Source organism: Neopelma chrysocephalum, unplaced genomic scaffold (assembly GCF_003984885.1).
Source record: "Neopelma chrysocephalum unplaced genomic scaffold, ASM398488v2 Primary Assembly neopelma1_44, whole genome shotgun sequence".
Taxonomy (NCBI): domain Eukaryota; kingdom Metazoa; phylum Chordata; class Aves; order Passeriformes; family Pipridae; genus Neopelma; species Neopelma chrysocephalum.
The window spans coordinates 5,854,945-5,879,370 of NW_020897703.1; the positions used below are offsets into that span (position 1 = coordinate 5,854,945).

At 42.5% G+C, this 24,426-nt stretch overlaps 3 protein-coding genes across 7 annotated transcripts in view; 1 reads left to right on the forward strand and 2 right to left on the reverse strand.

Moving 5' to 3' along the window:
* The window catches only part of HSPD1 (heat shock protein family D (Hsp60) member 1), a 15,177-nt gene extending 15,013 nt beyond the window's left edge, over positions 1 to 164 (reverse strand). Inside the window, exon 1 of the mRNA XM_027678180.1 lies at positions 87 to 164. The gene's annotated coding sequence lies outside the window, so the exon portion shown is untranslated. The remainder of the gene's footprint in view (positions 1 to 86) is intronic.
* A 334-nt stretch (positions 165 to 498) lies between these two features.
* Positions 499 to 19,220, forward strand: LOC113965180 (MOB-like protein phocein). Of its 3 annotated transcripts, XM_027678195.1 has the most exons (9): positions 544 to 674; positions 2,613 to 2,777; positions 11,201 to 11,263; positions 11,711 to 11,811; positions 12,996 to 13,038; positions 13,289 to 13,375; positions 14,924 to 15,003; positions 15,831 to 15,942; positions 16,866 to 19,220. In XM_027678195.1, the coding sequence occupies exons 1-9, from the start codon at positions 672 to 674 to the stop codon at positions 16,995 to 16,997; spliced, it is 786 nt and encodes a 261-aa protein (XP_027533996.1). In that variant the 5' UTR covers positions 544 to 671; the 3' UTR covers positions 16,998 to 19,220. The 3 variants fall into 3 exon arrangements, with proteins under 3 accessions (XP_027533995.1, XP_027533996.1, XP_027533994.1); XM_027678193.1 differs by lacking the exons at positions 544 to 674; positions 2,613 to 2,777 and adding an exon at positions 9,250 to 9,372; XM_027678194.1 differs by lacking the exons at positions 11,201 to 11,263; positions 11,711 to 11,811; positions 12,996 to 13,038; ... (2 more) ...; positions 15,831 to 15,942; positions 16,866 to 19,220 and adding exons at positions 3,833 to 3,922; positions 4,486 to 4,844 and having other exon boundaries at positions 499 to 674.
* A 12-nt stretch (positions 19,221 to 19,232) lies between these two features.
* RFTN2 (raftlin family member 2) overlaps positions 19,233 to 24,426 on the reverse strand; it is a 36,644-nt gene continuing 31,450 nt past the window's right edge. The window contains exon 10 of one of the 3 annotated variants that reach the window (XM_027678183.1): positions 19,233 to 19,342. The gene's annotated coding sequence lies outside the window, so the exon portion shown is untranslated. The other 2 variants (XM_027678185.1, XM_027678184.1) reach the window with 2 other exon arrangements.

Genomic DNA, 24,426 nt, shown 5'->3' on the forward strand with positions numbered 1-24,426 from the left:
CCGCGCCCCCCCCGGGCAGGGCAGGGCTGGGCTGGGCCATGCCGGGCTGGGCCGGGTGCGCGCCTCCGGCCTTGTCAGGCGCTCACCTGCGGCAGCCTGGGAGCAGCTCCGCGGCTCTGCGGGCTCGGGGCTCGTCTGGCGCGGCGGCGGCGGCGGGCGGCGCTCAGCACTCACCGCCTCGGCCCCGCCCCCCGCCACCGCCAGCCCATGTGCGGCCCCGATCGTCCGGCCCCGGAACCAGCATGACCACCGCGCCCGCCCACGGCCCGCCTGCAGCGCTGCGGCGCTGGCCGCCTCTGCGCATGCGCCACGGGCTGCAGCATGAAGCACTCATGTTCCGGGGCCCGCCGATTCCAGAACGTTCTGGAACGCTCATGCCCGCCGCGGGTCAGAGGTGAACTGACCTCACTTCCGGGCGGGGCCTGGCCCGGGGCGCGGCGGGCGCTGTGCAGCGGGTCCGCAGTGCCGCCAGGCCGCGGCCGCCGCTGGGACCGGGACATGGCCCCAGCGGTCGAAAACAAACGGCGACTGTGAAGGCAGCCGGGGCCGGCGCGGGGGGAGGTGGCCCCGCCGGGGGGGCGGGGCGCGGGGCGCGCATGCGCAGACCATGACCTTCTTCACGTGTGTGCTGGCGGCAGCGCGGTCAGTGGTGCGGGCAGAGCGGCAGCGCCATGGTGAGTGAGGGAGGCAGCGGGCAGCGCCGGGGCCGCCGCCCGAGCGCCCCTGCACCTCCTGTCTCGCAGGGTGCGCCCGGCGCCGCGGGCACCGACACGCCGCAGGGCCCGGCGGCGCCCCTGCTCGTCCCCCCGGCGGGACCAGCTGCCTGGCTCCTGAGTAGCCGCGGCCGCACCGCCGCGCACGGGTGTGCCCGGTCCGTGCCGCGGGCAGCGCCGAGGGCGGGAAGGAGGGAGGGAGGGAAGGAGAGGAGGAATGAGGGAAGAGGAGGTGGCGGGCGGGCAGCGCCGCAAGGTCACGCAGAACGTGCGGCAGAAGCGGCCGCACTGTCAGACGCGGGGGCTGCGGCCGGGACGTGTCGCGGGTTCGCAGGGGCCGCCTTTGGCTGCCCAGAAGCGCCATCTGAAGCTTCTTCCCGCCGCGATGGTGGGAGCAGCCCGGGGATAGCGGTTCTGCGGGGAGGGCCGTACAGGCCACGGCGTGATCCCGCAGAAATAGAAATGAACCTTCTGTGCTGCACTCCCGGGAGCTCCTGTGTGCTCTGTAACAGTTCTTGTAGAGAACTTACATTAAGGAACAACTGGGTAAAGACTGCACTGCCCTTGCTTTTTCAGCGATATTGATTTTTACAATAACAGTGACGTGAAGAATTGCAACTTAGTGTAAAATGTTCATGGTCGTAAGTCTGGCAGTTTTATTTCTGTGAAACAGCATCTCTGATCCTCTTTTTTAAGAGATGTTCTGTCTCTACAGAATGAAAACTGACACAATAGGCAACCTTTTTGCCTTTTCCCTTTGTTGTCTTTCATCACTGTGGCAGTGACATCGGTTGGCGGGACGCTCGTCTTTCATGCGCTGTCTTTTGTTCGAGCTCTGCCTGTAACTGTGTTTTCTCCCACTTATGTGTGTGTGTTGGTGAGTGCCAGTGAAGGGCACACGGATGCCAGGCCCTTGTTTCTAGCTCTTTCGAGTGTGGGCTCTGGGTACCTGTCTAGCGGAGCAGGAGCTCCATGTGACTTGGCAAGTTGCCATATCTATCCTTATAAATCAAAGTAAGTTCCTTCTTCCTGACCCCTGCTCGTTGAGCTAAATGCATATATCTAGCACGTGCTTGCATATATCTAGCACGTGGGAATTAAACTGAAATTTCTGAAATGCAGACAAGGAACAGTGAGTAGTTGCAAAAAAAACCCCAAAACCTCAAAACCAAATGAAAGGAAAAAACCCCAACAGCACTCAACAAAAAAACCCACCCTGACTCTGTTTAAGCAGAGGCAGATACAGAAGCAGTTGAGCAGAAGTGTGCCTACCTTCCTGTTTCCAGGGGCTTGAACCTAAACTTTCTTGTAAAGTCTATTTGTAGAAGTCAGTACAAGTAACTTGGCAAGGCTCAGACTCTGGATTTTCACATACCGTTATATGAAAGGTTAAGTCTTCAAAGCACCTGAAAAAGACTGACAAGGGGGCACATAGCTGGACTTCTGCTTCTTTACTTTTAAGCACTCCACAAATACAGATGCAACTGTCCCAAGAGGTCCTTAATAATCTTCACATCTGGTTGTGACCTGAATAAATACAGTTCATATAATCAATAGCTGTGCTCACAGCACTATAAAAATTAAGAGTTCAGGGTTAAAAGCCTGCGGGAACTTTCCAGCCAGAGGAGTCTGCTCCATCTGTGGGTGGCTTATTGCCCAGCTGGAGAACATCTTCCTAAGGCTGAACTGTCAGCATTGCCCAGCATCTGCCTGTGCCTTTAGCAATTTCTGATGCAATCAGAGGTGGTATTTGCTTGCTGCTATTAAATAAATGCCTAGTGGTTTTGTCCAACTATTCATTTATCCCATAAGAGAAATCACTATGTGTTGGGGTTTTTTTTAAACTTGCATTTTTTTTTCTAATGGTCCTCTTGTTACAATGTACAATTACTTCCCCAGGCGGGAAAAGCATTTAGGAAATTTCTTCCCCTCTTTGATCGTGTCCTGGTTGAACGGTGTGCGGCCGAGACAGTAACCAAAGGAGGAATCATGATACCAGAAAAATCTCAAGGAAAGGTGCTGCAAGCAACAGTAGTAGCGGTTGGATCTGGAGCCAGAGGAAAGGTAACTGTCCTGAAGCATTCCATTTGGATAGAATTAGTAATGGGAGAGTAGTAGCTGGAATATTGCCATAAGAATGGGGTGGTTATAGTGCAAATGTGATAGCTCACAAAAATGAGCTTCAGACTGATGGCTGAAGTTGGAAGTACAGATTCAGAAAGGAAGTTTCTGGCCTGGAATTCCAGCATTCCTTTCATTAGTTGTAAAATGGAGTGGAGGTTTTTTGTGGTCCTGGAAGGACCAGCAGACTTCTTTGTTAAAATTACTACATGCCCAAATTTCTGTAACTTGAGAAGGGTGGAATCCCAGAATGTGCTATCTTGTGCTGTGCAAAATGTTACTGTCCATAAGGATTAGGCTTATTGGACTAAACAAAATTGGGAATCAAGACAAATAAGTGTCATATAACTTTGTTAATTTTGCACATTGATTACATATCCAGAAACCATAAAAGAAAACAGTCTTCACAAAAATGCCAATGGCTGTAGGCTTCAGCATCAGAAGGGCTTTTTCTCCACCAAGGCAGTGTTGAGTTAGCAGCAACACTGGAAAACAGGTTAAATTTCAACCTGGGCATGTTGACTTGGCCCTTCTTTACCATGAGCCCCTCCATACATACCCTGCTGGTTTGCGTCACTGTCTGATTTTTAAAGCTTTATGTTGTGAAATGGTGATAATATTTGACTAATGTGTTAATGTTTTATTTATAACGCAAAATTTAATTAGGCTTTATCAAGTGTTTCTAAACAACTGATTTGGCAGCAACAGTGACAAGTTGATCAAAGTAACAAAGATGGGAAGGTGCTTTTAACTGGCACTTGGAGAAATTAGCCTTGGCTATAGGATATGGAAACGGACTTTCTCCCTTGATTTTACAAAGGGGTTTCATGGTTCTTTAAGTGAAGTCCTGTTCAGTGTGTCAAATAAAGACCTCACAGTTGTACTTACAGTCAAAACTAAACGCAGAATAGTGATTTCCTGAACTTTTTTTTAATATGTGGATGGATCATTGTAGTTTAGAGGAATTCTAAGGATTTCTTTTTTTTTATCTCCTTCAGAATGGCGAGATTCAGCCAGTGAGTGTAAAAGTTGGTGAAAAGGTTTTGCTACCAGAATATGGTGGTACGAAGATTGTACTAGAAGACAAGGTAGGTTTCCCAACTTCATGAGAGCAAATTAGGTTGGTTCCCCAAATGCCACACTGCCTGTGATAAACATGGGAGTTACTTTGTAGTGTTAGCAGCATTCCAGAAATGCAGGGGTTGGCATTCAAATGAGAGCAGGGAGATCCAGCCACCTTCTGGTACCTGTAGTATTTGCTACTTTGGCCCCTGCATAAAAGGAAACCTCCGATCTGATCTTTGCTGGGTGGACAAAATGGTTCCATATGTCAAGCAGATTACAGGGAACCCAAAAAGGCTCTGAAATTACTGGGGTTATCCTTGCTTTTGACAGGGAAAGCTTGCAGAATTGTCTTCTTACAGTTCTTGTGCTTCCCACTACTAAAAGTAGTAACTTGGTAGCTCTCCAAAGAGTATCTTATGAACAAAAGGAATGTTTTCCAGACTAGCTGTACATGTTGACTTCTTGGTTAGCTCACTTTTGCTTTTGTACTTCATGACTGTGATAACCCTGACCTCAGAACAAAACAGTATTTGCAAACCAACAAAAAACCCGCTATGTCAGATACTAATGTTTCTTTTCTTTGCAGGACTACTACTTGTTTAGAGATGGTGACATTCTTGGGAAATACTTGGACTAAACCTGTTGCAGTATCAGTCATCCATTCCATGAAAATGCTGAAATTTTTCTTTCATCATGTAAATAATGTCCTTTATTTTATAATAAGCAGGCATTGAGTCTTTGAAATAACTTGTGATCTCACTGTAAGGATGGAACACAAATAAAAATATGTACAGTCAGAAACAGTTGATCTTGCTTGAGTTCCATTGAACAGTGAAATTTGGATGACCACCAACCAGCCTTAATTATTCCAAACAACACCATTTTATATCCTTATCTCTGTACTGAGGTTGTAAAGGTCTTTACAATAAACTTATAAAACTCTTCTGCTTCTGTCTCAGTTTCTGCTCAGTGAAACTGAGTCTCAATTGTGTAATGAACTAATCTCCCTGAAACGTTCCATTGTAATAATATGTTATTTTCCCCAAGCTTGTATGAAATGAGTGTAGAAGGGCTATCAGGCAGATGCAGTCATGCTGGGCCTTTCAGCTATCTCCCTTGCACATTGAACTCCTGAGGCAGCATGGAGGGGGTTAACTTTGCTTATCTGAAGACCCTGAAACGCTGGAAGGTTAAAGCACACAAAGCACCCTGCCACAAACAGCCTGTCCCACAGGAGAATGGAGGAGCTTGGAACTAGTCCTGTGCTAGAACTAAATCACCCAGTTCATTGATGAAGCAGATAAGAATGGTTATTGTTGCTTATCTCTCAGTGAATTTTGCCAATAGAAAATGACTTCCCCACACCAGTTAATCAGGCAGAAATGAGGCTAATGCTGAGCTTCAGTGAAGTTTCTTTACTGATAACTGTGCTGTTGCACCCAGATCTCCAGCTTTCCCATGCCTCAGTAGAGACCTGATTTCACAAACTGTATTTCCTTTATACTTAACACACCATTCTTAAATAGCAAGACATTTACTTAAGTAATGCTGAAGTAATCAGATTTGCATATTTCTAGCCACTCTATCTTGCCTTGAAAAAGATTCAAGGTTGTTTGTGCAGGAGTACACAAATCTGCACTTTACACACTGTTCCTAGTGACACTTTGAAAGCTGGTGTGTGTACAGTGACCTAGTGCAGTCTAAGAACACACACTGTTAAAATGCTCTTGGTGTAGTCTGAGTGAAGTAAGTCAGTATATGACTTATTGCTGCTGAAACTATGGACTGTAGTTGAGCCGTACCTCTTTGCCATTCCATTCAAGCTGATAAATCAACATTGCTAGATACATTATAACCCTTATTCTGGAAGTAACACCAAAGAACTGTTATGAAAAACATTTTTCAAGACTCCATTCAGCAGCTGCACCAGGGAGGGACTTAAGCTCTGACACGCAATCTATTTTGAACATTTGAATATGTTTGTAGTCTGAAACACAAGGTATTTTCTGCCAACAGAAAATTCCTCCATCAGCTGAACTTGAGCAGAGAGGTGAGCTGGAGCCACATTTTCCCCTAGATGCCAGTGATCTCCCACTAGGAGCTGCATTTGGCTGCAATGTCTTTTGTTCCCCACAGCCCTGGGGTGTGCTCCTACTTGGCTGGTTACTCCTGCCTGCTCTGGAGCTGCAGGCAAACCAGGCACCAGTCCAGTGGTTCAATTTGTCCTGAACTATGTACTGACAGAGGAGGTGCTAAATTAATAAAAATACATGTTTTAGTATAAAACATGAAATTTGCCCTATTGGTGTTTTCCTTCAGTAGTTCCAGCACTGCACTTCAGAGCTGAAACTTAAGATAACCACAGGACAAGTACCTTGAAAGACAATTGATTGTGTAATGAAACAGAAACTCCCTGAGAAGCATTATCTCCCACTAGAGCCAGCATGCTTTTATCTTCCACATAAGGTAGGCGGTCTAGTGCAGTTACATACCAAAGAGGGGAAGGTATTTTAGATATTTCCAAACTACTTAGGGAAACTAGACCCCCATCTCAATGAGAAAAAAATGCAGTAGGAATTAACTCCCAACAGAGAAATGTTTAGGCCTGACATTTCAGCATTTCTTTCCATGATGTCTTTTAGAGACGAATTAAGCGCGATCACTGAAGTCTCACCACAAAAGCCTGGATGCCTCCAGCTCTACCTCCAGCCCGTGCTTTCAGCCCCAGCAGCTTGATATCGTGCTTACTTAGTAAAATATCTAGCATGGCTGTATCTACCAGTGTTTATATAACTGATTAAAACCAGAGGTCACACTTATATGGGAATAAGTAATTTACAGATGTGGGGGAAAAATAGCATTCCTAAGCCTAATCAAATTGAGGACATGCTTGAACATCTGCTGGATGGACAGACAGGGAACATTCTATTCTTGCACTGTGAGGCTATCACTGCAAGCAAGGACAAGGCAACTGCTGCATAGTCAAGGTGATCCATCTGCTGTTACTGTCGTTTAGTCCATGACTGCATGCCAAATTCTATATCCCTCAGGTTCTACAGAGGAGAACAGAATCAATCACAAATCCTCTTTATTTGCTGTGTTGTTCCTGTAGGAATTTAGGCTTCTTTATGCCACTGTTTTCTAGGTTATTTCAGAACTTCAATTTTAGCATAAATGTTGCATGTTGCCCTACCTGCCTTTTCGAGGGGATACAGTCCTTTTCCATCTTTCTTCAGTCTATCTGAATCATAAAGAAACAAGATGGATTCCCCCTCCTTTTGTGACTTTCCTGTCTTAACATTTCAGAACAGTTTCCATGAGCAGCAGCTTTACTATTTTCAGAAAGCTTTTATCATCCTGGTTATGTTATCCTGCCATGGTAAGACAAGGATGAAACATTTACATGCCAGCAGAGAAGAAAGGAAGGCCAGGACCCCAACAACACATGAAGGCTTAGTAAGATTTTGGCCAAATATTCAATTTTTCATTCTTGAAAGCCATGAGGCAATGAGCTGAATCAAAACCCTGAAATTAACGTTGATCAGATTTTGTTTAACAGCAACTTGAAATTCAATAAAATAATGAACAGCTTCCAGGAACACAGGGTTAATTATCAAGAGGCAACATGAGATACCCTACAGACTTCAACATCTTAATAAACAGGGCAGATTTCTTTCCTTTTTTCTACAAAACCCTAAGCCAGTTGCAGACTAAACTAACAGATACATATTTCTCTCTGAGAGGTATTTCTTCACAGTCAGATTTATTTCCATTTTAAAAGCAAGATGGCCATGAAATAAAAGTCAGAGGCAAATGGAAATGTCAAATCTCCAACTCTCCTGTGCTAGATAGCAGTTAAACCTTGAATATGATGAAAGGAAAAGAAAACAAACAAAAAATAACCCAAACAAGCTGCTGAATTTTGAAGGACTTAGCTAGTTATTTTGAGATTGTCTAATTATAATATCAATCTCATAAAAAATTATTGTCAGAATACAGCTGATCTCATGAGGTGAGAGGACATTTATACCCTTCGTTCTAATACACCAATTTCCCTGAACATTTTTAACCTTTTGATGGTTTCTTACACAAGCTGAGTTTCGCCACACGACCCCAGTAGCTAACTAACATCTCTGGGGCAGCAGCGCCGACCGGCAGTAAAAAAGTAACTAATGCAAACTGAACTCGGGTGCGTGAAGGCAGGAGCCAGCCCTGTGTTACACTGTAACGTGGGGGGAGCTGCTCTGCCCTCAGTGTAAAGTGCGGGTTAGCAGGGGCGGGCGGTGACCCCGGCACCTATTTCTCCTCTCCCACACTGCCCAGCGTTCAGCTCTTCCCTGGCCTCCAGAACACCGCAGGGTCCTGCCCATGGCATTGCCCAAGCAAAACCAGGGTTCAAAGTGCACTTCTCTTTCTGATGGGAAAGCCTAATTAGACATTTTCCAATGTTTTCAATCTAGGAATGTTTCACAAACTTATCTGCCTATGGGCAGAAGGAAGAGGTTTTAACATGGGGAAGCATGTGTTATTTAGAGCAAATTAACTGAGTGAGGGGAGGAGCTACACACAGCATTCATCCTGGACGGTGGTGGAAGTAGGGGCAGCACCAGGTACAATCCTTCTCCACTTTTCAGGACACAACACCCACCTGCAACCACTTATTCACTGTTTGGATAAGGGAGGTATCTCACATGTGCCTTGCTGCTTCACAGCCTCTCAGACTGAAGCAATTCACCCTCCCTTACTTACTCTGTACTCCTTTCTGCCATCTATTCCCTGGAAACAGGGAAGCTTCCAAATTATTTTCTTCCTGCTAATCCTACAGAAATAACGTGAGCCACTCTGGTCTTCCAAAATGTTTACGTGCTTGTTCTTCGCTTAACAACTGTATATTTTGAACATAGGAGCTGGAATGTTTTTTAAATTCACACCGTTATGGTTTGTTTCATACAGAACTCCACTGACTGTGCGGAGACAAGACAGGACTGACTGACCTTGCGGGGGCGCCCGCACAGCCAGGGCTGCCGGGGGGTGCTGATGAAACAGGGTGAAATCCGCAGGGTGGATTTCCTCAACAACCACTCCGCTCCACAAACCCAACAGCTCGTTCGCCGCTGCAGCCGCCTGAGCCGTGCCCCCCTCCCGGCCGTGCGTGTGTGCAGGGTGTCGCTGGTGCCCCTCAGGAGCACAAAGCTCTGCCCTGGGGAAGGCGGACCCGCTGCTGCCGACACGGCGCTGGCCCACAGGGAAGCGGATCGGCGGGGGCGGGAATGTTGAGGGGGCTGGCGCTGGGGCCGGGACCACCCCCGCCCCTCAGGGCCGCCCCGCCCGCTCTCGCGAGAAGCCGTTCCCGCCCCCCCCGCGCGGCCCCGGGCACATCCGGGCCCCGCGGCACATCCGGGCCGCGCTCGCCATGGTCATGGCGGAGGGCACGGCCGTGCTGCGGCGGAACCGCCCGGGCACCAAGGCGCAGGTGAGCCCCCGCCGCTGCCCCGCGGCCCCCGGGCGGGCACGGGCAGCGCTGCTGTCGAGGCGCCGGCACCCGCCGGCCCGGCGGGGCGGTGTCGCGGACCACGCCGGGCCTGCCGGGACTGGGGCGGGCGGCGGCGGCCCCGCTGCGGGGATCGCTTTGTTGCCGCCGGGGGGGAGCGGAGGGGGGACGGCGGCGGCTCCTTCCCCGCGGGCCCGGCGGGTCAGCGCCGCCCCCCGGGGCTGCCGGGCTCGGGGCGGGGGCTGGGGGCGCGCTCAGCCTGGTGGGTGAGGGACCGGGCGGGCGCCTCGGCGGGCCGGGCTCTCTGTGACAGCCGGGCCCGGGCGCTGCTCCCCGGGCCCTGCGGGCGGGGCGGCTCCCGGCGCTGTCAGGCACTGCCGGTGTTGTTAGGAAAACACGGAAGGCACGGCCCGGCAGGGAACCCACCCACCGTGTGCCGCACCTGCCGGCCCATCCCACAGGGGAGTCATCCTGCCCTTACGTAACTGCGCTCCCGGCACGGGGAGCCGCTGCTGTCACATCGCCTCCCTTCATCGAAACTAAATTCGTGTGTTTCTGGGGTCTCAGGGTCAGCTGGAAAAGGCACGTCTCGCTTCAGAGATGTGATCTGTGAGGCCTTGATGTGAGACTTTTACTCTACTTTTGGAAGGAGAGCTCTCGGTCAGAACGGAGCAGTGTATGACACAAGGTGTTTCCTCCTGTTCTTTTATCATGACGTATCGAAGAAAAACTATTACACAACCATGTAAATCAGTTCATTCTATAGGTGTTTACTCTGTGCATGAGATGGAACGTTGTGTGCCTTTCATAAATTTTGGGTTATCCTGAAAAACAGTAAGCTGGACATGGACCTAGATTTTGTCAAATATTATAGAGTTCGTGTAGGTTGAAGAGTTTTGTGTATAGTGATGATTATTTTTTGTATACACATGATTTTTTTTTTGGATTACACTGGTATAGTTATTAATTGTGTGAATACAATTAGTTAATGATATTTCAGCCGTGGGTATTCCCTGTAGGTATTTTCTCCAGAGGTGACTTATTCTCTCAGGAGCAGATTGCTGAGCTTTGCAGTTGGGACATTTTCACTGAGTCACTGAACCTACTGGGATGGCCAGGGCACGCTGATGTGCAGGATCTCTGGATGGTATGAGGGAGCAGCACTACATTTTAGATACAGAAAATGCAGAGTAAGGAAACGCCTGCGTGGGATGGTCGTAGGTGCAGCAGATGGGAATTGCTGCAGAATGCTGAGGTGAAACTTGAGGAGGGTTTTGTCACTAGCAGGGCTTAGGACCATCCAGGTACTGACCTAGGGACTGTGGTACCATGTTAGGCCAACTTGGCATTACAGCTCAGTTCAGAGATGATGTTCTCAGCGCTGTGTCATTGCTGGGATTTTTAGTTTTATAACCATTGTACAGTGCTGCTCTCTACAGACCTCTTTTCTTCCCCATTCCTACCTGGCCTACCATGTGAAATGGGCACTGTGCAGTATTTCATGTTAGAAATCCAGGCTCAGTGGGTGTTACAGCAAGGCCTGGAGAAGTGATGATGTTCACATGCCGAGTCACGCAGAACTTTCATTTCAAGACGTTCCACTATTGCAACGTGAAGAGCATGAATCCCGTCTCACCCTGTTTCTGCCAGGACTGTGTGCCAGGACCTGCTTCTGTTAAGATGGAGCTTCCTGGAATTGTATAAACTCCATCTATTTTCCTGCATGGTCGAGCTTGTTGTAGGCTGTGCATTTTTATTCCTCCCCCTCTAGGTTTGTTAAATTGCTTTAAACTTTTTTTTTTTTTAACAGGATTTCTATAACTGGCCTGATGAATCCTTTGAAGAAATGGATAGTACATTAGCTGTTCAGCAGGTATTCTTACTTACATGAAATGTTGTTAATGACGTCATCCTATTTATCTGCTTCGGATGTTGCTGCACAGCAGTGAATTTCACAATCAGCAATTTATATTAAAAAACTGTAATTGTGTTAGTAGAAATAACTAGAATTCCCATGTCTGGTTTAAACAAATCAGATTTAAGAAAATAGTGGGGGTTCCTATGACGTTTGGGGTTTTTTTTGACATACATGTTGTAAAAAAGCTGTAAAATTTACCCATTCTTTTACCTTTTCTAATTGAAGAAAAGCCTTTTTCAGATCTGGCATTTTTTTACCCTGCCCATCTACTCTTTTAACTTCTTAGTCTGTCAATCACTTCTTAAAGAGAAAAACTAAGTCCCTCAAAGATGTAATGCCCTAGATATCCCGTCTTACTATAATTACAACAAGATCTAGATTTCTTCCCCCTCCCTCTCCTAGTATATTCAACAAAACATAAGGGCAGACTGTTCCAACATTGATAAGATCCTTGAACCTCCTGAAGGCCAGGATGAAGGTGTATGGAAGTATGAACATTTAAGGTAAGAATCCATCTTTTGTCAGTTGTGTCTTGGTTCTGGGTTTTGTTCACCGATAGTGGCAGTGAGTCTATTTGAATGTGACAGATCAAAAGTAACCTGATTTTTCTGCTATTGAGTATGGGTATTATTTTCTGGATTCCCTGTTCTTCCCAAAGATTTATAATGCATTCTGATCTAATGCTTTTGATGTTTTTTAAGACAATGTTAAGTCACTTCAAAAGTTGTATTAGCATGTCTTGAATATGAAAATATAGTCATGAATTTCCATAGCACCTTCTCATAATGTCATCAGTTCTTCATGTCTGCTAATTGGGAATGTGATTTCCACATGCTCTCAGTGCTTTTTCTGAAACTTGCAGGAAAATAGGCTTTAGCTGGGAAAGCAGGAGTACCTGTGTCCTGATTTTTATGTTTCTCATAAGTGTATCTTCTGAGTTTATCAAATACACTTTCAAGAATAAGAACAGTTCTAAGCTCCTCCTAGATATATACAGCTTGACTTTTTGCCTCCGGTTTTCTTTTTCTCTTCTCTGGTCTGAAATAGTTCTAATAGATACAGAGAATCCTCAAGAAAGGAAAAAATGTACATACACAATTGCAAAAGACACATTTTAAGGATTTCCCCTGTCCTTTCACATGCACCAAAAAGCTTGGTAGATTCACAGAAGTGACTTGTCACTAAATACTTGTCAGTTTTGGAAAATTTATTCAGATTTTCTTGTAGGATGGAGGGGGAAATTCTCATAAGTTAAAGAATGTACTTCCAGATACATTCCAGTGAAAACAGTATTTTCAGAAGTCCCATTCTGATAATGATTTGTGGTAGGACTTTAGCCACTTAAATTATTACAAGTACATCTCAGAAGGATGGAATGATCCAGCTATATGAGTTTAAAACTTTCGCTCTTAAGAAATTAATTTTATTGAAGTGTCCTTTTTTTTTAAGTCTGTATTTGTGAAATAGCACTTGCTTTCATAACAAAGCTGGTATCTTAAACACTCACTAAATTGTTTATTAAGCTCAGCCTGTACTGTCAGTTAAGAATTAAAATAAAATTGTTTAGCTGAATAAAAAAATAGCATCTACTGGTGTTAAGAAGATCAGAATGTACACCGTCTTTTATGAGATACTTCCAGTGAATAAACAGTTGATTTTTATGCTGCTGTGTTCAAATTTTTTTTAGACAATTCTGCCTTGAGCTCAATGGATTAGCTGTCAAGCTTCAGGTAATTCTTTTCTTGAGACTTTTATATTGTATGGGGGGAGACTTTTTGTATTGTGTAGATACAGAGTTTGCAGAGCTTTCCTCTAAATTTATACACACAGACCTAACCAGTGTTTGAGGTAAGAGTTTTGTAGGGTTTTATTCTGGCAAATAACCCTTTTTTGTGGGGGACAGGGCAAGGAAGTGATTTGAAAAGATGAGCTCATTTTTGCTGCTGGGTGGTTTTCTTAACTGAACAATTGTTTTAACAGAGTGAATGTCACCCTGATACATGTACTCAGATGACAGCAACTGAACAATGGATTTTTCTTTGTGCAGCTCATAAAACTCCCAAAGAGGTATGAATGTATTTTGGAAAACTAAATCACTGAGCCCAGTGATGTAGGAGTTTCTTTCACAGCTGGTATGTTCATGATAGCTGGCTCCCTAGTCAAACCAAGTGCTTATGTGGGTTAGGAATATCACTTGAGCTGTTCCTCTTTGCCACTCCGTAGCGTTTTACAGAAGAACAGGATGAGGTAAGAAGGAACTGCTTTTTAGCTCAGTATTTGTGACTCTGCACATTCCCCTCTTTTCTCTATTAATTTGTGCTGAGCCAGCCTGAAACTCCAGGGAAAAAGCTCTTTGCTTAATGGACAGAAGAGTACATGCTGAGAATAGGTTGTCCTCTTCAGAGTTTGGCCTTGATCCACAGTGTAAGCCTGACACTCAGGAGGTGACTGCATGTGCAGTCTTAGGGGAGTTACTCCTAAAAGGTAGTGGAGCCATAAAAAATGCTTCATGTCGAGTGGGTTTATCAGCATGGCAATAGCTCATCTCCCTCACCGTCCTGTTACTTCAGACTTTGTTCAGATCTTCTGCTGAACAACTTGATACATTTTTTTTTGCCCTCAGAAGGTGTTTGTTGCAGTTGGTTATGGCAGTAGTGCAGTCTGTCATATTTAGCTTTGTATTCATCTTCCTGAATAAGGCTATTGGTTCTTTTTAATCTTATCCCTTTTGTCCTGTAAGCTTTTTTTTCTTTTTCTTCTGCTTTTAATTTCCTGAGATGTCCTGATTTAGCTCTGAAGGCCAACTTCTTTCCCCTTCCCTCCTTGAACCCCTGTCCCCACTCAGTATATTGGCGTCTGGCAGTAAGTGTTTTACTCAGCTGGACCGGAGAACTTTGGGCTGCTTTTCATCTCAGCATGCAGCACTCATCTCCTGTTCTCCATGTCAGTACTACCAGACTAGTTATGGTCACATGGAACCTTGACCTGCTGACAGAAGTGTATAGCTGAGAAGTCTTCTTCCTGAAACTGGTGAACAGCAACATGGACAGATGTTCCTGCTCTCAGCCTGTCTCAGTCCATCTTTACTTTCTTCCTTCTCCTGTACTTGACTGCAGAGCCAGGGCTTGGCTTGTTATACATGTAGTTACACTCATGATTCTAGTTTTCTTTGCCAAGGGAAAAAGCACGAGTAGATTTAGGTGCCGGTTTGGGTTGAGAGCCTGTAAAGAGTGAGTCTCACAACTTGACTATGTGGGAAACAAATGAACTGTGAGGTAACAATCATCTTTCCTTTCAGTGCACTTCCAGCATGTACTCTTATTATACGCTTTTAGTTACAGAGATGCATAAATTCACTTACGTGCATAATTACATTTCCATAGTAAATTTTTTTCTTGAAATAATTTACATGGGTTGTGAAACAGAGGAAAGAAATGGCTCACTTCAGGAGGAAATGTAGTTATACCTTCAGAAGCAACGTGAAACTTCTGGGAATAAAAATGACCAGTGAAGTTAAAAGCATCAGGAGACATAATTAAAATGCTTCTTTTTAAAACAGTTCTATGACAAGAGCATGTGCTCATACTTGTGCTCACTCACTGTCTGTTTCTGTAGTGTCCTGCTATAGACTACACCAGGCACACACTTGATGGAGCTGCATGTCTTCTGAATAGCAATAAATATTTCCCCAGCAGGTAAAAACACTTTCTCTTGGGAGGAGGGAGGGAGGAGGTGGCACCTGACACTCACAAAACACGTGGAAAGGTGTAATGCATTTTTCATGGACTACTGCTGGAACTATCAGAAATCCTGCATCTGTTGGTAGGCCTATTGCCCCTTTTAAGCCAAGGAATAGTTGCTTATTTAAATAGTTTGCCATTTACTGGACTTGACAGATGCTTTTTAGGTAGAAACTGTTTTACTAATACCTGTTAGTGTTATGGGGCTTCTATGGGAGTAGTGCCCACCTAAATAACAGGCTCACCTTTAGAGAGATGCTGCAGCTCTAAGGACTTAGCACAGTACGACAGGAAAGCTTCCAGAGGCCAACAACAGTGTACTGTGGGACAGAGCAACCACACAAGACAGAGACTGAGTGTACTGAACGGGCAGCTCACATCACAGAAACCTCCCTAGAGAAGTCGAGATTACGCTGCTTTAGGAACCCAGTATTGCCAAGGAGGTACAACTGGAAGTCTTTTTTTTCTTTGCCCATCAATGCTGGAAACCAGAAATCCAGCCTTCACTGGAATAAGTGATGATGATTAACTACATGCAAAACTGTTTTTGTAGTCAGAGTACAATCTGTAATTTGTAAAAACTTACAGTTTGTAAGTGTGGAGCTTTTATCAACATTTTTACTTTGCTTCCAAAAACAAGCAATTGCAGACACAGATATCTGCAATACTTAAGTCTAAATTCCATATGCAATTATACAGTATAGTTTTAACAATCAGAATTTGTGTCAGTGTGTATCTCACTAATTAGATCTGTTATGTAACCTTTCTCCTGGTGCTTACAGGGTTAGCATAAAGGAATCCTCTGTAGCCAAATTAGGATCAGTGTGCCGAAGGATTTACAGAATATTTTCACATGCTTATTTTCATCACCGGCAGATATTTGATGAATATGAAGTAAGTAGTTTCAAATTACATCGTGAAAGCAGGGCATTTACTGAAGTTACAGCTGTGATATAATTATATAAGACATCTTAGTCCTACTAGGAGATCTATATTCAAGTGAAAGATTGATTATAGTAGATTCTAGTTTTACAATAACTAAAAAGCTGTTATACATTCACATAAAAATTCATTTATATTATTAGTTACCTGATTATGGTTTCCCTTCATTTTTGGATAAAAGGTCAAAATTTGAGTTTTTGTACAAAGAACTCAAATTCATCTTGTTTTCAAGATTCTGAATGTATTCAAGCACTTGATGTAGTTAGTACTACTAATATGTATATTATATATATCTATATGTATCCTGTACAAGTTAAGGAATTTTAATTAAAGAATTTTAACTAAATTAATTTTAATTAAGGAAGTTTAATTAAAGAAAAGGAGTGATTGGTGGCAGCTTGTGCACCTCCAGTAACCTTTTTTTGTTTGTTTTTTGTTATGGGAAAGTAGAAATTAATAGATAAAAAGGAGATAAGGAGTATAGCTGGATATAAAAGGAAGCTTTCGCCAAATCCCTTTTAAAGTTGCTGCAACAGCTGTGGAATGGTTGTGCCCTGTTTTGTTTGCCATAGTACATGTAGGAGGAATTACAGAACTATATTGACATTTAAATATATTCTTGTCTAAGAGCTGTTAAATTGAGCTGTGACTTAAACTTCAGAAGGTTTTTTATTAATTGCAGTAACTATAAGCAAACAGTAAAGATACAAAGAAGCAGTTAAAAATTTACTATTTAAGCATGACTATTTCTTTGTAAGACTTGTAAATCTAATGCGACAATTACATATAAGCAGGGGTGGTTTTTTATGTTATTCCTGGTTGCTTAAAATAATCCTTCTGTACATACTGTTTTTTCCCCTTTTTTTCATCTCCAGAATGAAACTTTCTTGTGTCACCGGTTCACTAAGTTTGTGATGAAGTATAATCTGATGTCCAAGGATAACCTGATTGTACCGATTTTGGAAGAAGAAGTGCAAAATTCAGTGTCAGGGGAAAGTGAGGCATGATGGGACCGGCAGTACAGAAGCCTGTACTGAATAGAAACAAAACATTAATGATGTACTGTATATATCATTTTAGACACTTCAATCACGTATCTTCATAGCTTTGTTTAGTACACTTTTTGTATGCTGTGTGCATTGCCTTTTAATATGGGAAATACTTTTAAGTTATTCATGAGCTGTATATTCATCAATGTGGCACTCATGGTTTTTAAATAAAAGTAGTAGTATCTGTTTATAATGCCTGTTAATAAAAGAATTTACAGTTCTCTAAAACTGCTGCTAAACAATCATTGAATCACAATCCTGAAGAGGTGTCTGATTGGGTGGGGAAAACAGGGAGATGAAGATTTCACACCAAGCCATTTTGTAATGCAGTACCTATATTAAGTCTTAGTTCAAAGATTATCACCTTAAATATATAATTCTGCAAGGGTCTCCTTGCAATGTAGCTTACTCCTAATTTACCTTTTATTTTTTTAAGATGGCTTTGTAGATTTACTTCTGGATGTGCATATTGCTGTATGTGTATATCCAAATGCTAATAGGATCTATAGTATTAACCCAAAGGACAATTTCACTATGCTATTGAACATATATATTCTTGATATATATCTAACACTTTCTGGACTTGTTTTTTTGTTAACAGTGGAGGTTTGTGTACAGCAGGGGACAGGTGCTGTCCTGTTAGGGCAGACTTGACTTCTCCAGTGCACACCCTCCCTAAAGAATACCTGTGCGTATTGGTGGCAACTGCTTACAGATTATACCTCAACTATTCATGTTACACTACATAACACACTAGCATGGTCTTTGCTTGTATTCCTAGAACAAACATTAAGTACCTGAAATAATGAATGCCATTCTTTGCAAGAGTTAATCATGTTTCTCTTCATACATTTGTTTCTCTTCATTCACCTGAATTACACTGACAGAAAGATTTGGATTCATGCTTCTGTTCCCTATCAGATGTTTATTTAAAGCTGTGTTTGCAGATTTGCAATAACTGACAATTTCCATGAGTGCTGCTTAATTGTGTTATGTCTAGAATGATAGAACTAAATGTTTTAGAGATGCATATAACAGATATACTGCTAAGTGTACATGAATGCAGGGTCTAAAAGCAGTAGCAGTGTTCTTATATTAAATGAATTTTGCATAGCTGTTTAAGAAGTTAGCTGGTTGTTTCTCTTTGAGGTTGCCAGGAGCCCTCTTTATTTCTTTCAGCAGGTCACAATGGGCTAGCTCAGCTGGTTTCAATAATTTACACTTTGTTTTCTACATTATATTTACATGGAAAGAAGGGAGTCCACCTATTTTTATTGTCTTTTTTCATAATATACTAAACATGCCTTAAATTCTATGTTTCTTTATATGAATCAAGCACACCTCAAGCAACTGTATCACCTGGATGTAAAGGGAATTCAAACAATGAGAAAATGGACTAAGCTTAAGTACTTCAACAGCTGTATTCTTCAGCAGCTCTTTTTGTCTCATGTTTATCATTGTAATTGCAGGGTAATTGCATGAGATGTTGTCTGAGTGAAAGTAGCTTTAGTTGCTGTCTATACATTTAGCTGGAACTGGCCTTGTATAGACTGGGTTAACCTGATTTTGACAGATACCTTGAAGTTTGTACTGCAGGTAGGAGAACTGCATTCTGGAGGTAGCAAAATGTATTTAGCTTTGTTACAGTCTGCTCTAGGACCATCCATGGTGTGGTTCCTCTGTCCACTCACTCTGCCTGTGTATTAGTGGCTACAGTGACTGAGACAGGCAAAAACATGTAACTGGTGTTGCTAATTACATTTCCTCTACAAAATTGAAGAAAATGATGTGGTGCTCAGGACTGCATTAAAATTTTAAACCTCTTCCTCTTACGCTTTAAGAGTTTCACTTCAAAATAAGACTCGGGAAGTTTTAATCCTGTTTATTCTCATTCAGATTTGCACTGTAAAGTTGACTTGCTATATTAAGCTGATTTTATATATAAGGCCTAAGTGAGACACTGCTTGTATTTTCCCTTGCTATTGTTTACATGAGTACTGTGTACACACATGTGCCTGGATGGTACCATAAAACTTCAGTTAGCCTAAGCAAACCATTGATTTGTCTAATAAATATTAACACATTTAATTTAGACTCTACATAATAGGGAAACTGAGACTGTCTTTGAACTATATTGTAAAAAAAGGATGAAATTAAACTGTTTCTTTATCCATACTACGATATTTTGGCAAGTTATTCTCACTTTTCATGTCGTCCAAGAATGCAGCAACTGCGTGCTTCCAAGAGAACCTTTGTGCTCTCCCCTCTGCTACAAGGTGTGCTGAAGTCAAGTTGTATGTTTTCTTTCAAAAGAAGAGAAATGCAATACCCATTAGCAACTTAGAAGTCAGACCTCAAATTTATACACCTCTCAAAACATAAAACGGTGGTCGTACAGTAAAAGTGTCAGATCTAGAAGAGGGGCTTCCAGATACAAAGTAAGCACATTATGACAGCAAGTCACAAATGCAAAAGCAAGTGTAAGCAAAAACTAACTTCCAAATTATTTTTTCCTTCATCACTGAGGTTTTTCCTGATTTTTGGCTTAGCATATCTTGCAGCACATCAGCCATGGTGATTTTGCTACTTTCCTTTTAAGATTTTAATTCTCTCACATGTCAAAGTTCATCTGCTTAAACAGATCAGAACAGGTCATCAGACCAGTTTCTCTAAACCACTTTGTCTCTTCATTTCAAGTTGTGCTTACCTCAAGCCAGGGATGTTCACTTCTTTAATTCATAACACTTGTCTAAATTCTGATACAGGAATTTGGCATTGAAAAATGTAAATCTTAACTTACATGATTCTCTAAATTAATCCATAGGGAACTGTCAAGACAGCAGCCTGCATTTTTTGCCTTCAAAAGAATAACAGACTAACAACAAGGAAAGCCTAATCAGCTTTTAATAGATGGCTGTAAGTCTATCAGGCTTTGCCCTGTGAGCTGTCTGGATGTACAGACAAGACTGCAAGAAAGTAATTCTAGCTTGAGGCAAGGCATACATTGATTTAACCCATTTAATATCAGTGTGAGACAAACATAATAAACCAACTGATTTGGTAAGTGCTTTTAATGGTGAGAACCTTCCTATATGAACTATAGAAAAGATCTTAACCTTTACAAAAATAATACTTTACAGATCAGAAACACAGGAGTTAAGCAACAGTTTATTGCAATTGACCAGCTATGTAAATAAACTGTTCTGACAATTATGAGCAGGGTACAAAACATTTAACATTGGACAGTTTCTTCCTGTTTGTAAACACTAGAAAACTATTTCCTCTCCAATTTAAGCATCAGAAAGTATAAACGTTCTTTTGCAGAAGTTCATGAACAGTACTGGCTGCCTTCTATCTCTGTACTGATAGTTGCAGAGCATTTCTCTTGTCACATACAGGTAAGGGACTTTCCTACTACAGTTCAGACACACAGGCTGCTCCTGACTGAAGCCCTGTCATTGAGTAAAAATGTACTTACTTTTTCTGTCAGAGAATGCATCCATGCTTTAATTTGCAACTCTTACAATAAAAAGTAAGTTAATGCGCTCTGGTAAAATGGAAGCTGAGCAGTGTGTGTACATATACACATATAACAGCATACAAAAAGTTTTGTTAGTTACTCTGACACGTCTTGTGATTTACAAACTTTGTTTACTCAATGGACAGTGGTGGTCACCCACACTAGTAAAGGCATAGCTAAATGCTCTGGTTGGTAAGACCAGGTGATGAAATGAGTCTCTGAAATCAGAATCCTGTATACCCAAAATGCACTCTCCCCTTCTCACTTATCCAAGTGGGATATAGTTGTCTTTCAGCATTTTTAACTATAAAGAACAAAATAGAAGATTTTCCATAATTTGTTTTAGAAGCATTTTCAATTTAGCCTGTTTCAGCATCCACGCCTTAGGAGGATGGGTGGTTTTCTCTGTGTTTTTTGACTTGTGTGTGAAGTCAGATATAACTCTTGCCCTGACTTTCAAAAGCAAGCCTTGCAGCAGGAGAGAACTCAGCTACATGCCACCAGTGATGAAGCCCCTGGTGCTCACAGTAATCAAAAGAACAGGAGAGGTGTGCAGTCAGACCAGTTTTTCACAGTCTGCTTCTGGTTCAGTGACTTTCAGAATGATGTTTTTCCTTTCAGGAGTTTTTTGGTCACCTTTAAATCCACGTAACTTTACACACAAGGAATTCTACAGTCAGCTGAACAGATACCACGATTTATTTCAAATTGGCTACTTACCAATACCATGATTGCTCTGATTTCTTGTACCAAAAAAAGAATGCTGAGGAATTTATTCCTTTGCTACCCTCTGGGCCACTCACTTTACACATTTCTATCTTGGCTCCTGTCAGGTTGGCTTTTTTCCACCCCATATGAAGAATTATATTTTGTTTATTTTCTTCCATACAGAGCCTAAATGTAGCCCTGTGAGGTGAAAGACAATAGAGACCTGAGAAAACAAGATTAATATTTCTACAGCAGGGGCAACTTTCATACTGTGAGAAAAATGACATTAAAAAAACCCAGCTGTTCTTTAACAGGAATTGCTGAGTGTGTTCAGAGGAAACAATTTCACATATTTATACTGAATTAAAAAGACAAGAAAGAAATTCAGAGGTTTGTAGCACTGTCAACACCTGTAAGATTCACAAGCAAGAACTAAAGCACAGTTAAAACTGGGGACTACTGGAAAGGAATACAATTTTATTTCATTTTAAGACAAGCCTTGCTAAAAGTAACGATATTCTAGAGTGTACCTGTGGATATCCATGTGGTACCCTCATACCAAAACAGAATCTCCTTTGTGTACCTCCCATCACTTGTAAGGGGAAAATCTCTTAAAATGATACTATTTTATTTGAATTTTCTGCACTCTCTACACCTGATAAAATCTCAGTTAAAAGTTAAATGATTCTTTTTATCCAAGTAATGTATTCTAGAAAGAGTAACTGCATTAAATTTACTACTTTATACTTTGTAACTTAAATAGTTGTAGTTCAGTGTTGTTTAAAGATTCACTACTGTTAACCACCATGAGCAAGAATAGTGCTTAATAAAAGGTAATTTCTTTATGCATTTTAAAAGCTCCAACTTGAAATATTCAGAATTGCTGAAGTTTTTGACCAATTCTTGCTTATTTTACAAGTTTGACTTGTATGGAGAATAACCAGTAGTTAAAATTACAAGCACACCAGAGTTTTGGATAACTCATGAAAAATACTTTTAAAAGGAGAGCAACATATTCCAAGTTGCAAAAGCCCAGCTGTTACTCCATTTTTAAAATGTCAGAGTTACCTGGCTTTCTGCCAGAGACAGATGTAACATGTATGTCTGTAATTTCTTCCCCCTGAGTACCACGGAGGAGATCCCTGCTAACTGTGACCACGACTGCTGTTCCCAGAGCAGCAGCTGCAAGAGAGAGCAGCATTTGGGTCGGGCTCTGCAGGGAACACCCAGCCCAGCACCCTCCCGGTTAGCAGGGGGATCTTCCTCCACACAGTGTCCCAGACAGGGAACAAAATGCAAGGTTCGTGCCCCATATCTCTGACCTCGAAATGCTGGGAAAGCTGGGAGAGAAGCCTTGGCAAGAAGGGATTTCTTACCATGCCTCCTATTACAGGCACTCCTGTGCTCCCATTGCTCCCCACAGTGCACGCAATGGAAAAAAGAAGCTGAAGCAATGTCTCCAGCTCCAGGGCTGGGGATTTTTTTTGGAAAAAAAATTACCCAAACTGCTAAAAATAGTTGTTAAGAGTTCCTCTTCCAAAATGAAAAATAAACAAGCCTGCCTACAAGAATTTCACAATCAAATTGGGAAGCAGCTCCAAAGCAATCATATTTCAAGCTCCCACTATGGTAATTTTGCCAGTAGAATGGGTTTCCCCCCCTGCCCATCCTACAAAAATAAATTGAAATAGCAGCAAGTGTAATTTTTTTCCTTCATGAGTTAATTTTTGCTTATCAAAATAAGCAGCTTCTGCCCATGTTATTTCTGCACAGCTCTGAGATTGCAGCTACACTTCCACTATCCTGGTCATCTCCTGGGGTACTCATTTGGAGTTAGTTGTTGGTGTTCCTGTCACTGCACTGATTTGCCCACTGTGTTTAGTGCCAGCAACCTACCACTGTGGACAGGCAGCTGGTGGGATGCCCCCCCAGGGGAGCAGACTGGTGTAGGTAAATATATTTATGACATTTCTCTCCATGTTTGCAGCACAACACACAGAGAGAGGTATCAGAACCCCTGGGTGATGTGTGTGCTGTACTGCAAACATTGAGAGCAGGGTTGTGAATACAATTGCTCAGTTCTGTTCTGACTTCTCATCTTGACTAAATTATTTTGCGTTAGCTTAAATATGAAGAGCATTTATAGTTTTTTGCTTCTAAAATTAAATGAAAAATGCAATTTCTTCTGGAGACACATTTTTATTCAGCTTCTCCTCTGTAAAGTGTAGTTTCCAGACAGCAGTATAAAAATAATTTCTGTTTGTGCCTCTCCCCACAAAGCCCTGCCAGCATTACTCTCACTTAACGCAAGCAGCTCCTCCCCACGGTAAGGATGTCTGGTATTTGATGCAGTTGAATACACTTTATCCAGTGTGAGATACATTCAGCTGAGACATTTTTTATATACACATCAGCATGTTTGTATATACTGCATGATCTAATATTGCCCATTAAGTTTAGCCTACGTCCTCCTCCTCTGTTAGCAGCTTCACTGGGCACACTGATGTCAACGCTGCTCCTGAGCTTCTCAAACTACTTGCTCATAGACTGCAAGGTGTCTTCCAGGGGATGAGTGGTTCTTAATTTCCACTCATGAGTAAATTACAAATACATCATTACACAAGTTATAAGCTCTGACAGCACCTGGCTTACATGTACAAGGAACTCTGATACAACCTGCAGAGGTGAAACTATTACAGGAGCAAGTGTGTGCCTACAGCGCCCCGAGTTTTTCTGTCCACACCAAGTCTCAATGTAGCTTAAATTACTAACACTCTAGGTTAAGACCTGACATTTCTCTAGGCTTTAGAACTTATCCAAGGCAAATAAAGTGAAAATTACATTGAAACTCAACAGCCAGACAGTTCATCTTTCCCCACCAATATTTACAACACCCTTAGAAAAACAAACAACAAACAATCAATCAAACCCGAAAACATTCCTCCAGTTTGTGGAAAATACTAAACATCCTCATTCCTTTCTCCTTACACAACTCAAACTGTCACTCTTTTGCAGCTTTTGCTTCCTTGCTTGTCAAAAGCATTAACAAGTTAGGAGAACACCCAGTCATGTAGTTATACTATTAAAGAGAGACAGAAAAGGAAATGATTTTGTAGTAGTATTATTACTACAGTAGGGTTAACACAACAAAAACTGACA

Coding starts and splice junctions, on each gene's coding strand:
- LOC113965180 (XM_027678195.1), top strand. Junction 15,004..15,830: donor AATAAATATTTCCCCAGCAG/GTAAAAACACTT, acceptor TGGTGCTTACAG/GGTTAGCATAAAGGAATCCT. Junction 15,943..16,865: donor AGATATTTGATGAATATGAA/GTAAGTAGTTTC, acceptor TTTCATCTCCAG/AATGAAACTTTCTTGTGTCA.